Source organism: Bombus bifarius, unplaced genomic scaffold (assembly GCF_011952205.1).
Source record: "Bombus bifarius isolate JDL3187 unplaced genomic scaffold, Bbif_JDL3187 scf7180000009169_frag, whole genome shotgun sequence".
Lineage (NCBI taxonomy): Eukaryota > Metazoa > Arthropoda > Insecta > Hymenoptera > Apidae > Bombus > Bombus bifarius.
This window is the reverse complement of record NW_022884946.1, coordinates 1-15,299: the sequence shown is the minus strand read 5'-3', so window position 1 is coordinate 15,299 and position 15,299 is coordinate 1. Positions and strand designations below refer to the sequence as shown.

At 36.5% G+C, this 15,299-nt stretch overlaps 2 protein-coding genes across 2 annotated transcripts; both read right to left on the bottom strand.

Annotated features, from left to right (window-relative positions):
• Positions 1 to 7,838: 7,838 nt before the first annotated feature.
• Positions 7,839 to 8,941, bottom strand: LOC117214130. The gene is made up of 3 exons (XM_033459962.1): positions 8,876 to 8,941; positions 8,398 to 8,573; positions 7,839 to 8,334 (listed from the first exon to the last, which is right to left on the bottom strand). The coding sequence occupies exons 1-3, from the start codon at positions 8,939 to 8,941 to the stop codon at positions 7,839 to 7,841; spliced, it is 738 nt and encodes a 245-aa protein (XP_033315853.1).
• Positions 8,942 to 14,748: 5,807 nt separating this feature from the next.
• LOC117214131 (glutathione S-transferase-like) lies at positions 14,749 to 15,056 on the bottom strand (the record flags this gene model as incomplete). The annotated part of the gene is made up of 1 exon (XM_033459963.1): positions 14,749 to 15,056. A coding segment is annotated over one exon (308 nt), but the record flags the coding sequence as incomplete, so codon positions are not given.
• Positions 15,057 to 15,299: the final 243 nt, after the last annotated feature.

Here is a 15,299-nt window from a genome sequence, read left to right as displayed (position 1 = left end):
ATATTATATAGATATAATAGTATATATAATATATATAATAATATATATGTCGAGTCTGAATCTCCGAGTCCGAGCTCGAGGCGCCCTCCCGGGGAGGGCTCGCGGGAGGTAGCGGTTCTGCGTTGAAGTTCTTCATCGTCCGGTCGCGCGTGGGGTACCTTTATTGTCGATAGTTACACTAGTGACGAGGGCCTCAGGCTTGATAACGAATCCGCGGCCAACGGGAGGACTATCATATAAAAAGCAACAGGATACACGAAATAATATAATTCTGACTAGGACAGCATAAACGCAAGAAGTGTTGATATTGAAAAAAATATTTAATTTTGTATATAAATATTTTCATATTTAAAAAAGTTTCCGGAAGCAGGAAGATTTACAAACAAATAATATCATAAACCGAATGTTTCATGATCCTTTTCTAATTAGAGTGTGTGACAGCATGTGAGAACGTTTCTTAAAAATATGACTTATTGCAATTACTTAATCGCAATTATAAACGATTAAGACCTTCTCGCAACGAGGCAATCTATCCAAAGTATAAAACTCGTTATACTTGATGAGAAAACAAATCTCTACTTAGGTTTCATTTCGTTTCATCGCGTTCATAAAAAGTGAATTTGTATGAACACATCGTGCAATTTAGTAATTAGGACCGTTGATCTCGCTGCAACATAGATGGATAGAAAAAAGCCATTTAAAATGATACAACGTCGGGAAGACAATTATGAAAATTATAAATGGAACACAAGATAAAATTGTTTAATATTAATTCTTCTTTTTTTTTTTTTTTAATCGCGAGTGTTTGCAAACGAAGTTTCAATCTGTTTACAATGATAGCAATGAGAGGAGGATGTCTATGAAAGTTATAAATGCGATATTGAATAACATTTCTGCGAGTGGGTTTGTTTTTCGTTACAAATGTTTTTTAAACGAATCTGCAATCTGTTGGAAACAACGGAACAGTAACGGACGACTGATAGGGAAATAAAAAAGATCGCGTTTTATTTGAACAGACAAATCTTTGAAATCTATTCGAAAGTCTATTTGAAATGGTACGAGCTCGAAAAGAACGGTGAATACTATAGAAGAAGGATTAATTAAAATTCTTATTAATCTCTTAATTAATTCAAAACAGTGAAGTATCCACGTCTGACATTAATATTGAGTATTACCATTACTGTAATTTAATTTTTAACCGATCCTGAAAATTCCTTAGAACGTAAATAGTATAAAATGTTACTGTGCATTTCAAGATTAAATGCACTGTAATTTAGAAACAGTTATGAAGCGGAAACAAATAATTTATTCAGAATAAGAATTCTACGTAATCATGTTAAAAAAAAAGAACGTACTTAAAACGCGTTTAAACTCCAAATATGTAAAGACAATAAGGGAAAAAAATTAAACGAAGAATCGTATTTTTTGTAAATTCACACAAGATTTTATCTAAAAAAAAATTAAGATTTTTTGAAGAACGTACAAGACGGAACACGAACAATAAAAAAAGGGATGTTAAATACAAAAAATAGATTGAAATTTAGATTATGAAATATAAAAAAATGATATTGCATAATTTACAATTATTTTCGATAGCTTACGTCAGTATGTTGGAGTGTAAACTATAAAATATTCAAAAACTGATACCATTCAGACATAATTTAGAAAAACAATAAATTGCGGAAACCGATAGTTAAAACTCGATACGATCGATACTCCAAAGCTCTAATCCTAATAATTACTCAGCAATAATAACCGATAATTCATGTTGATTAATGTTTGAACTCCGTTTTTTTCTGTATGTGTATACAAATTTTGTACAGTTTGATAAAGCGAAATTAAATTATCATCCTTTTGTACTACTTCAAACATTGAGATTTGTCATCTTCAAGGTCGATCACACATAGTTTCAGATTGCGGAATTGCAAGGGTAATTAATTTTGCAATCGGTTTTCCTTTGATATAGATGTGAATACAAATAGCCATTGATTGACAATATACCGAAGCAATTCTAGTTTAATTTGAAGTCATCGATCCTTTGATATTTTTGGAAGAATAGTAAAAGTACAGAGAAAACAAGAAAAAATGGCGTTAACTAAAAGATAGCTCCAATGTATGTCATAAATATTATCTATATATCATTTGTAAGATGTAAGTGACCAAGATATCGAATTATACAAAAATTGTATGTAATGATTAATACTTGAACGTTACTTACATTTATGTACATGAAAATTTGATCTTTTATTAACTAAGTTATTGATCGACAAAATGACTTCCTACATAATTCTCCGCCTGAACTGAAATGCATATTTTTTTTTTACGCAAGCCTTATATGTAGCTAGTAACGAGCAAACAGATTAATTACTTTACACACGGTCGTATCTTGTTTGCTGTAGGCGAGTTCTCTCGTGTAATCAACGAAGTACTCAACTTTAAAGCGATAACAGAAGAACATTATTGTATCGATAAAAATCATGCTTTTTTCAAAGAAATATGTAACTCGTATTTTTTTAAAGCAACCCTCATAACGTATTGAATATGTAAGGAAATTCGAGGATTTGGGAATACAAATTATTGACTATATTTCCCATACAACAGTTATACACCTATATTCCTCTCTAAGAACGTCTTGCACGCACGCTGGTTGCCAACCGACTAGCCTAGATTCTTCTAACATCTGGCAACAGTCTTTTGTCTCCACTGAGTCCTTGACGCCCTCTAACCCTTACACACACACTCTCATGTACAGTGTAAATGTATCACTTCCCTAACACGCCTCCTTACATTTATACTGTACACTTAATTTTATTTACATACTTGTCGAATTAACAAAATATTTGACATTTATCGCTTTCTTTACATTTCTCTTATTTTACATTCATCCATGACCTAAACCTTTCAAATTTCTCTCTACACAGTGCCTTCGTAAAAATATCCGCAGTGTTTTCTTCTGTACTTACTTTTATTATGTTTATCTTATTTTCCTTTACGTACTCGTGAACGTAGTGGTAATGAACTTCGATGTGTTTAGAATTTTTTGTAAAAATTCCGTATTTTGCTATACTCATTACTCCAGAGTTATCCTCGTAGATTTTTACAGGGTTATCGTCTACATTTACATCGAAGATTTTCATTAGTTCTCTGATAGTCATTACTTCGCTCACCGCTTCCGATAGAGCTACATACTCTGCATACGTCGAGGCTTTTGTCACACACCTTTGTTTTTTAGACTTCCATCCAATTACATTTCCATACAATCTAATTACATACCCAGGAGTCGATTTCCTATCTATATGATCTCCTGCCCAATCAGCGTCCACATAACAATCTGTCGTTTCGCATTTTTCATTTCTTTTATAATGTAGCCCTAAATCTCTAGTCCGGTACAAATATTTCAATATTCGCAAGGCATATTTAAAATGTGTCTCGTTACAACAATCTTGAAATCTACTCAGATAATTCACACTATAACGTATATCGGGTCTGGTATTTACACTAATATACAGCAATGCGCCAATTAAATTCTTGTAACCAATGTCCTCTCTATTTATCTCAGCTTTTTCAATTTTTAAGTTGGTCTCCATAGGTGTACAGTACAATTTGCTGTTATGTAATTTATATTTGTTTGCTAATGATTCTATGTATTTCTTTTGGCTTAATCTCATTTCATTTTTTTAATTAATCATACTCTATATTTATTCCAAGATATTCTTTTACTTCACCTAAATCTTTCATTTCAAATTTATCAGTTAATAATTTTTTTTACACTTTGTATCTTCCCTTTGTTTTTACTACAAATCAACAAATCGTCTACGTATATTAACAAATAAACAACATTTTCTCCCTCTCCATAAGTATATAGGCACAGCTCTATATTGTTCCTTTTAAAACCTAATCTCGTCACATACTTATCAAAACACTCATACCAGTCCCTCGGACTTTCTTTTAACCCATAAAGCGCTTTCGATAATTTACAAACTCTATTCGTTCCGTCCGCATATCCCTTTGGTTGATTTACATATACCTCCGAGGTTACTTCACCATTTAAAAAAGGCAGTTTCTACATCCATTTGCTCAATTATTAATCCATTTTGACAACAATATGATAGCAATATCTTAAAGGTCTGATTACTCGCCACTGGAGAATATATGTCATCGGCTACGTTTCTTTGTTGAAATCCCCTTACCACTAATCTAGCCTTATACCTGTCCTCTGATTTTTTTCGTGTAAACCCATTTTACATCTAATACTTCTTTGCCTTTTACCCTTTCTACCAATTTCCAAGTTTTATTCTTATAGAGACATTCTATTTCCTTATCCATAGCCTGTTTCCAAACTTCATTATTTTCGCAACCAATCGCCTCCTCAAATGTACGAGGGATATCTACTTTACAATAATTTGCATGAATCTCGCAAATATTTTCCTTTTCTGGATACCTTACTGGAGTTTTCTCAATACCTGTAGATCTCCTAGGAGTGTTTGAGCTTTCAATACTACTATTATTTTCATCTTTCCTACCTTCTAACTCTTCCTTATCCATACCATCCAATGAATAGTTATCTTCGCTATCATTTCTATCTGCCTCTAATGAATTTTCCTCAAAACCGATACATTTAATGTCTGTCTCAATGACCTCTACATGTCTAGCTATTGTTATTTTTCCACCTAATAAGACTCTGTATCCTACTTCACTATATCCTAATAGAATTCCCATATCTGCCTTCTTGTCCCATTTGGAAACTCTTTTTTGTTCTGGCCTTCTTACAAAAACTTTACTTCCATATAGATGTAGATTTTTAACACTTGGTTTTCTCCCGAAGAATATTTCAAAAGGTGTCTTTCTTTCTATAGTATTCGCTAATATTCGATTTTTCAAGTATGACGCTGTACAAACTATTTCCGGCCAGTACCTTTTATGTACTTTCGCTTCCGCTAACAAGCAACGCGCCATGTCCATCACTGTTCTATTATACCTTTCCGCTGTCACGTTTAATTCATGTACGTATGTTGGGCAATTATTTATTCTTATACCTTTATCCCTAGCAAATTTATAAATTCGATTATTTAAATATTCTTTACCATTATCGCATCTTAATATTTTTAACCTCTTGCCCGTTAAATTTTCGGCTTCATTTACGAACTGTACGAAAGAATAAAAGACCTCATCTTTTGATTTTATACAATAGATCCTAGCTATTTTACTATAATCATCGATAAATGAAATGAAATATTTTTCTCCATTGAATCCGGTGGTCTTAAAGGGACCACATACGTCCGTATGAATAATTTCCATTATTTCCCTAGCCTTAGTTCGATTATTTTTGAAAGGTAAGTTATGCATTTTGCTTTCTATACACACCCTACATTTCAAAAGTTCCTTTTCAAATTCATTCGGTATGCCAGTCACTAGCTGCTCTTTACCCAAAATCTATAAATATTTAAAATTTACGTGTCCTAGCATCCTATGCCATCTTTCCTTTTTACTCATACCACTACGTTCGGCGTTGTTTACTAAGTGCTTCTTCCCTTTCAATATACTTTTTATTCTATATGTCCCATTTTCTTTGAACGCTACAGCTGTAAGTTTATTATCCTCATCTATTAATTTCGCAATATTTCCTTTGGAAATAACCGTATTCTTATTGTCTGTTAGTTTACCTAAACTAATCAAATTTGCGGACATTTCTTTCGCGTAAAATACTTTCCTCATATTTATTTCATTTTGTTTTCCGAATGCTTCAAAATAACTTATAACATTCCCAACTTTTGTCGCTTTTATCGGTCTATTATCGCCTAAATCTATATTTACCGGTTCTTTTAGGTCGATAGATTTATCGAAATAATTTATATTATTAATTATGTGATCAGTACAACCGCTATCTAATAGCCACACTATTTCGTTCTTACTTATCTCATTCGTCTCACTGCTGTTTGCTGCGTGCACCGTTGCTATCCATATGCCTGCTCTTGAGTTTCCATGCTCGCCCGTGCCGGTTGTTGATCGACGATGAAAGTTTCCACGTCCTCTGCTCGTATTGCCTTTGTTCCCTCTTCCTCTGTTTCGACCACGTGTTGGCCCATGCCAATAGCCGTTACTGCTTTCCGATTGGACGCCATTTTGACACTCTCTCGCAAAGTGTCCTAATCTTCCACATCTGAAGCATCCTTCCTTTTTTGCAGAAAAGGCGTTGGTTTGCCTTTCTCCTCGATTGGATTTATTTTTCTTCTCTGCTACCTCTATTTTATTTTTTACATACGCTACCGTTTGATCCTCTTCTTTCAATGCGTCTATTATGTCCGCTATGTAGCTGTATTCTTCGGGTAACGTATTCAGCATGTACTTCAGCTTTTCCCTCTCACTTACTTGTGCGCCCGCACTTTTTAATTCATTGATTAATTTTTCGAAATCGTTAAAGAATGATGCTGAATCACTGTAGTTCTCCAGTCTTATGTTTTCAAATCTCCTTCTGCATACGATCTGCAGTGCCGTCGACTCTTTCAAGTACATTTCATCGAACCTTTTTATTATATCATACGCCGTTTTTCCTTCCCTAACATACTCCAATTGTCTGTTCGATATTGCACTATAAATTATATTAATCGCCTTCAAATCATTTTTGTCCCAGTCTTCATCGTCTCTTTCGTTCTTCATTCTAGTTGTAACAACCTCGCATTCCTTATATTTGAGAAACATCGTGATTCTTTGCTTCCACATTCCATAATCCTCACCATCGAATATAGGTATCATGATTTCCGATCTCTCCATTTTAATTGATTCCTTTTTTTTTCTTTTCTTACTCAAGCGTTCCTACGTGCTCGAAGTATATTTTTTTCTGAAAGTTTTTTTTTTCTTTACTGAAAACTCACTCGCAAGATCGTAACCACGCACTAAATATCTTGCAAAACTAGTAACCACGCTCTGCTACCATGTTAAGGAAATTCGAGGATTTGGGAATACAAATTATTGACTATATTTCCCATACAACAGTTATACACCTATATTCCTCTCTAAGAACGTCTTGCACGCACGCTGGTTGCCAACCGACTAGCCTAGATTCTTCTAACATCTGGCAACAGTCTTTTGTCTCCACTGAGTCCTTGACGCCCTCTAACCCTTACACACGCACTCTCATGTACAGTGTAAATGTATCACTTCCCTAACAGAATAAAATAATCATACATTTTTTTTTGTTCAACATTTGTAAAATACGATATTATCAAGATCACCAAGCAGGTAATCTTCAATTCTTAATTAATATAATAAAAAACATAATTAATGATTGTTTGATGGTTTTATTATTATCTCTATAATACAAAAGCACAACATCGTGTCAACAGTTTATATAGTTCGTATGTTTCTGTAGGAATACACAAATAATAGTTCTCTATCACAACGTAATCTAAAGGGAAAACCCTAACTAAATGACAAAAATATCGGTAATAACTGGAACTAATGAATGTTAAAAGCAATCAGTATATTCCATACAAACTTCCATCAACACGATTCGTTCTTCATTCTCTCAACACACTAAGGCCGTGTCACGTCGATTCGGGGTAATTTCACGTTCCGCACGCAAGGTGAGAAATTCTTACTTAAATTTTGATTGTTATTAGAAAATTTATTGAACACTGACAGAGTAACGATACAGAATGGTCAAACAGCACAGAAAAGAATGTTCTTACAACGACTCGAGAGGTACTTTTTTATATCAAGGACCCGGCTCCTGTGGAGGGGCTATCGCTGGATGCCGGTCACATAGGGTTTCTATTACTGCTTAGCCATCATATTGCTGACCAAGGTATGTGAGGCATAACCATCCTTTCGTTGCGTTCTCACGACCACCGGGACATTCCCCCCTCCTTAGCTTCGCTTTGCTCCGCTAAAGCGTAAGCTCTGGTGGGGCTTCTAAGTTGAATGATCCCCTCATCTTCGTCTTCGGTGATATTTTGGAAGGTGACCGTCCTTGGTACTGTTGATGTTTGATCGATCCTGTTTACGCGAGCGGTAGGGCAGAGTATTTTGATACGTACATTTTTAGGAAATGATCGGCGTAGACATTCGAAAAGTTTACATTTGTACATTACATATATTGTTCCTAGTCCTAGGGCTATGATTCCTAATATTTGTAGTGTGGATATGCCATATTCCTTCAATGAATTTATGCGTCGCTCAAATTGCAGGGTACTGATTTGTGTTTGTAATGTGTCGAGGTTGGCTTTATATTGGTTAAAATTGTGAGTTACTTTTGGAGCTGTTTCTAATATTTTCTCTAATATTGGAACATCTGTTTCTTCGAAGCTGTATATGCTATTCTTAAATTTGGTTTCGTAAGAGATATTTTTATGTGATTCTCCTATTTTCATAATATTATGATCGTATGTGATTATGCACCCGGTTTTACTGCTAATTAAGCTTGGTTGTCTAATTTCTAGGATTTTATGTGTCTTACATAACACGTCGATTTGTACATTTTTCGCAGGAATAATAATATAATGGTTTTCCGTCTGCAAAGGTACGAACGTCAATTCTTCCAGCTTGAAGACAGCAGTCGGGCAAGTTTCGACCGTCTGTCGATTAGTAATTAATTCTGATCTGCATTCAGGTGAATCGATTCTATTGTGACTCGGTTGAGTTCTTTTACAAATGTGGATGATTGCCGTTCGTTTACAATATTTGTTTAAGTAGTGACTATCGACAAAGGTGTATTGTTCTGAGTCGGTTAGAGGCAAAAATCCGTTTCTATTACAGGCGCAATGAATACAGAGTTTTGTTTGGAAGGTATCGGGTAAATTTTAGTTATTTTCCATTCATCGTTTTCCAAAAGCGGCACAGTTATTGTATATATAAGTTTGTTATCTCTTATCCATACCTTTAGTTTGCTTAGATCTATAATTAGTTGAAAGTTTTGAACTGAAGGTTCGATATGGTTAGTCATAAAGTTTTGTCTCGTTATTTGGTCAAGTGTTTTTAAGAATTATTCGGGTTCTATAACTTGTGGGTTTATGATTCCTTGTTTCCCTAACATAACAGTGTTAAAAATTTCGTCGATGTTTATATGGAGTTCTGATATGGTAGATTCGGTTTGAATTAATAGGCAGACTAATATTTCGTTTTTTTCATTGTGGTTTTCAATCTTGTGTATATCGTTGGCTAAGTTTTCAAGTTGATTTGTTTTGGTATTGTCTAGCACGCGTTTGATGAGTGCGGTTTGGTTACTAAGAATTGTTTTTATTTTATTGTTGGAATCAAATAATGTACCGATGTTCTTGTTAATGAGTTCTAAATCGTTTTCGTCGAGAGTTCCGAATAAAGTTTTGGATACTGAGCCTATGACATTGAGCAATCCGCGTTTGCTTTTATAACGCAATAATAATTTGAGTTGCCGAGTCAGGTTTTGAAGATTTCTGTACTTAAATTTTAGGCTGCTTATTTCTGGTATGTAAGCGCAAGGTGGTTTACATTGACGGTCTATTAAATCTATTACGCGTTGTAATCTATTAACTTGGTCAATTGGATCGTTAAGGCCTACTATAAGGGTGATATCTATTTGTTCGTTGTACAGATAGCAATTGTCAATGTGTTCCAGGAATATGTTGGCGTAATTCAATGGTTTTACTTCTAGATCGCTTCTAATGTACTCGAGTGTTATGATGATCCATATTATGGTCTTCTTCCTGAAAGGTAGGGTTTTAGCCTGTTACCGTGGATTCTTTGCGTGTGACCGTTGGAATATTCGATAAAATAGGTGGGTGGATTGGATGAGAGGATTTCTGCAGGTCCTAGCCATTCGTGGTCTAGCTTGTTAGTTTTGTGATCGTTATGTACCCATACTTTATCTTTTACTCGGAATATCGTCTGTGTTTTAATAATTTTTCGCATTTGATCCCTCTGGTATCGCTTTTTGTTAGATTCGGTAACTCGTCTTGCTTTAGCTATATAGGCGTTGTGTCGATTTTTCCAGAGGTTAAACAATTGTTCTCTGGTTAGGCTAGGAGTGGTTGATATTGAGGATGGCATGTTAGCTTGTCGTCCAAATGTTAGTTCGAATGGGGTATGTCCGGTCGTCTCGTGTACTGAAGTATTATATCCCATGCATATTAATTTTAAGTTTTCATCCCAGTCGTTCTGTCGGTCGGTCGTACAAGTTCGAATAAGGTCCTTTACTACGGCATGCGTTCGTTCAAGGGATCCGTTAGATTGTGGATGGAAAGAAGTGGTTTTTATGTGTCGGATTTTGAAAGCCCTTTCAAATGTGTCCATCAATTTACATACGAAATTTCGTCCCATGTCCGTCAGAATACTTTTTGGTGCGGAAAATATGTACACATAGTGATCCAAAAGTTCGTTAATGATTGAGTTGGCTGTTTGGTCTTTTAAGGGTATGAGGATGAGATATTTGGTTAATTGATCTTGGATAGACAGGATAAACTGATTGCCCCGTTTGGTTTTGGTGAGAGGTCCGAATATGTCCATTGCGATTTTGTCATTAGGATTAAGCGGTGTGTCAGTTATCATAGGTTGTTCCTTGGCCCTGATACGATTTAGCTTTTCTCGTTGGCAGGTTTCGCAGTTTTGTATGAATTCTGTAACGTCTTGTTCTAGGTTTGTCCAGTGATGGTGCTCTTGTATTCGTTTCACGGTGCGGTGTATACCTAAGTGTCCTACTAATTCGTTATGATTTTCGCGTAGTATCGTTTGTTTTTGTTCGTTATCGTAGTCTACTGGCGGATCTTGTCCAAATATTAATTTAATTTGAGGGAATCTAGTTGTTAGAAACCTTAGCATGAGTTGAATATTTACCTTTTCTAACGTGCTGAAGCTATTGTCGTTTATTCCTATTTGTAAGCGTCCGGTTCGGTGTTTAATAAAGTGTTTGGTTAATTGACGCAACCAATGCTGTTCGTTAAAGTCTCCCAGTTCGGTCTTTGTAATTTGTTTAAAGTGTGGTCTGTTAGGTTTTTGGGTTATCGGAGCTGGGGTGATATTGATTTTCCAGTCTATATACTCGTCATAATAGTCCGGGTTTTCTACATTGGGTTGGATTTCTTCATTAGTGATAGGATACAATCGGGATAGAGCATCTGCAGCTGTATTTTCTTTTCCTTTTTTGTATTCGATTTCATAATCGTACTCCTCGAGTCTCAAACGCCATCGCATGAGTCTCGATGAGGGGTCTTTAACATTCTTTAACCATTTCAAGGCTTGATGATCGCTTTGAATTTTAAATTTTCTACCAAGTAGGTATTGTCTTAGTCTTTTGATTGACCATACTATTGCTAATAACTCTTTCTCGGTTGTGGAATAATTCTTTTCAGGAGGGTTCAAAGTTCGGGATATATAACAGCATGGATGTCCGTCTTGGGAGAGTATTGCTCCTAACCCTTCGTTACTTGCGTCTGTTGTTAATGTGAATGTTTTGTCAAAGTCTGGATATTGTAGTACAGGGGCTTCGCAGAGTTTTTGTTTTAGTGTGTCAAATGCAAGTTGTTGTCTATCGGTCCAGTAGAATGGAGTGTCCTTTTTTGTGAGATCTGTCAATGGTTTTGCGATTTTAGAAAAATTACGTATAAATTTTCTATAGTATCCAACGAGTCCTAAGAATGACTTTATGTGGGTCGCGGTCTTTGGTGTTTTAAAGTCTTTCACGGCTTGAATCTTTTTGGGATTAGGTTTTACTCCTTCCTTTGTTACTACGTGTCCTAAGTATTCTAATTCCGGTTTCAAAAATTCGCATTTGTCCGGTTGTATTTTTAATCCTAAATTTTGTAGTCTGTCTAGTATAATGGCTAGATTTCGGTTATGTTCTTGGATGGTGCTCCCGAATATTATAATGTCATCCAGGTATACGAAACAGTTATTTCCTATTAACCCCCGTAGCGCGGTATCCATCATACGTTGAAACGTCGCCGGTGCGTTTTTAAGGCCGAAGGGCATGCGATTATAGTGGAAGTGACCTTGTGGGGTTGAGAATGCAGTATATCTTTTGGAATTTTGCTCCATAGGTATCTGGTGAAATCCTGACGAGAGGTCTAGGGCCGAGAAAAATTTAGCTTTGCCTAAGTGCTCGAGTATTTCGTCCGAATTTGGTAAAGGATACGCGTCTTGGTCTGTTTGCTCGTTTAATTTTCTAAAATCTATAACGATTCTCCATTTTTGTTTGCCTGATGCATCTAATTTTTTTGGAACTACCCAAATTGGTGCGTTATATGGACTGTCCGATGGTTCTATGATTTGTTTGTCTAACATGTCGTTGATTTGAGTCTCGATTTCCTTTTTATGACATTCGGGCGGTCTATAAGATTTGATGTTTATAGGTTTGTCTGTCTTGAGTGTGATTGTATGTTCTGTCAAGTTGGTACATGGTAATGAGTCTGTTTCCATATTAAAAACGTCTAAGTAATTGATGAGGATTTTCTCAAGGGGTTCTCGAAGTTCTGGATCAATATGTTTGGTACGTATTATTTGTGCGAATTTATTAATTTGGCTTAGTTTATCGGGTTTCTTTATTTCGTTTGTAATGTGACAGATTTGCTTACCAGTGTTGATGAAACATACTGTTGTGGGCTTTCCTTCGATGTATTGGGCTGAGATTAGAGTTTCGCCTGGTCTTATCTTGCTATCGGTTTCCTGGAATGGTAATATAATTTCGTCCAAGGTTAGTTTATTGTTAGTGACGCTGTATTGATACTTTGTAAGGAATGGGAGTCCGATTATTCCATCTTCGATTAGGGGAAAGTTGTTAGGGACTACGTAGAATTGATGATTTTTCTTGAGCATGGTTAAGTTGCAAATTTTGTTAGTGGTATGTTTGTCACTTCCCATTAGGAAGGTTTTTGGGTTAGAAGTTTGGACGTTTAGTGAGGCTTTTTCTTTTATAAGGTTGATTCCTGCTCCGGTATCGATGAGGAATCTGGCTCTTCCTCCGTCTCTTCGTTGCAGTACGATTGATAGTAATCTTCCGGTGGTGGTGCAGTTAACTCGAGGTAAGCTTCCTCTGGGTTCTCCGTTGTTTGGTTTACTCGAGGTGGAATCTTTCCTTGGCTGGCAAATGGAAAATTTCGAGAGTAGCATTTTTCGGCTGTGTGTCCAATTCGTAAACACTTTGGACACTTCGGTTTCATGCGGTCGTCTAATGGTCGGCTAGGTAGCTGAGCAGAAGTTTGTGGCTGTGAATCGGTAGTAGTTCGCTTGGATACTAATGTAATGTTGTGAGATTGATTCTTTGGGCGGTTGGCAACACGATTTGCTTCTCGTAACCATTGTTCTCTATCAGCTGCTAGTCGTTGGGCAAGGTTCAGGTTCTTTGGATCGCTAGATACCACCATCTGTCCTATCTCGTATCGTAAGTTGAGCAAATATGTTTTAAGTGCTTCGCGTTCTTCAATATCTATAGCTACGCGTCGTTCTGTTGGTGTGCGGTTTTCGTTTTGGACTGCATAATTTAATTCGTTTAGCTGTTGTCGGAATCTGGAGTCAAAAGATTGTACACTTTCTGTTGCCCCTTGTTTTAAATTCTTTAATTTGTCCCTACAGTTGCTAATAGTTGTTGGTGTTAATACGTGTTGTCTTAAGCATGAATATAAGTCTTCGAACGAGTTGATTTTTAGATATCGTATGTTTCGTTTCGCGTTGTCGGTAATCTTTTCGATCAGTATGAGATCTAATAATAGTTCTCTGTCACTTGCCTTGCACCTAGCTCTTGCTTTGCGGACCGATAAGATGAAATCTTCAACGCCTACGTCATCTTGACCACGTAGTGTCTCGACAGTTCGTATGGCCTTATCTGCCTCGAGCCCTCGATCTTCGTTGTAGTTGTTTATTGGTTTAATCGCGGCGCGGCTAGATGCGGCTCGTGGTCTTTGTGACGTGTTCGGTCCGTCAGTTTCGTCATCCGTTACGTTATCAGCAGCGGTTTCTAAATGGGCGTTTATTTGCGACTGGTCAGTCTCGGTGTCGTATTTTATTTCCATGGTTTTTGCAAGATCGCGTATTTCTTTAGAGCGATTTCTATCGCTAGTTTCCGCAAATTCTTTTATGTTTTTAATGTTTTGATCGGTGCTGTTTCTAAAGCTTCTAAACTCGTGAGTTAGGCTTTCAAATTGTTCAATCAGGGTAGCGATTAGTTCGTTTTGTTTAGCGGTACTCTTGTCAGTTGGGTTCATGCTGAGAAATATGACACTTTCGGCGGAAGAAGAGTCACTATCTTCAGAACGTATTTCAGGCTTACGGTTTCGATAATGTACGAAAGCCAGCTTACCGAGATTCTTTGCAGATCCTTCTTTTGATCAAGGAGGTGACCGTGGTCCTTCGCTGTAGAATCCGTAGAGTTCCCGTTGAAGTTTCCTCTTGATGCGATGAATGGATCCTGGCAGGATCGCCAATTTTGTCACGTCGATTCGGGGTAATTTCACGTTCCGCACGCAAGGTGAGAAATTCGTACTTAAATTTTGATTGTTATTAGAAAATTTATTGAACACTGACAGAGTAACAATACAGAATGGTCAAACAGCACAGAAAAGAATGTTCTTACAACGACTCGAGAGGTACTTTTTTATATCAAGGACCCGGCTCCTGTGGAGGGGCTATCGCTGGATGCCGGTCACATAGGGTTTCTATTACTGCTTAGCCATCATTTTGCTGACCAAGGTATGTGAGGCATAACCATCCTTTCGTTGCGTTCTCACGACCACCGTGACAACAGCAATCTTTAAACGCTTATAAAACCATAAGCAATCGTGAAGTTTAGAATTCGCTAATTGGGCGTCTCTCAATCCAGTTTTTGATCTTGGGTAGAAGGAGGACCTTTTTCTCCAGCAGCTTCAGATTCTCGTAATTCTCGATCAGATCAGACTTGTACATAAAGTTCAAATAATCGAGCAGAGCAACGAATGTTAAATCAGCCCAAGAGAGAGTACCATCGTAGAAGTAGCCGTCATTTTCCTTCACTTGCTGGTCCAAACGTTCTAAAATGAACGGCAGCGTCTCTTCAGCAGCCTTGCGTTTTGCAGCTTTGACCTTCTCGTCCTCCTCATACTGGAAGGCGGCAATTTCTGAAAATTTGTTTTCAGTTAAATACTGAAGATAGAATTACAATCCTTTTTAATCCTTTGTCTTGTATTGTTGACATACGTGTATCGTTCGATTAAATCAAATATTAAATCGGATTTCAACTAATAAATACCTGAACAGATATGTACTATCTGTTATCAAGATTCTCATAAGATTTATGCAAAACAGCACTGGATACTCACTATGACGAATATCATGAATAGTATCAACAGTGGCATCAATAT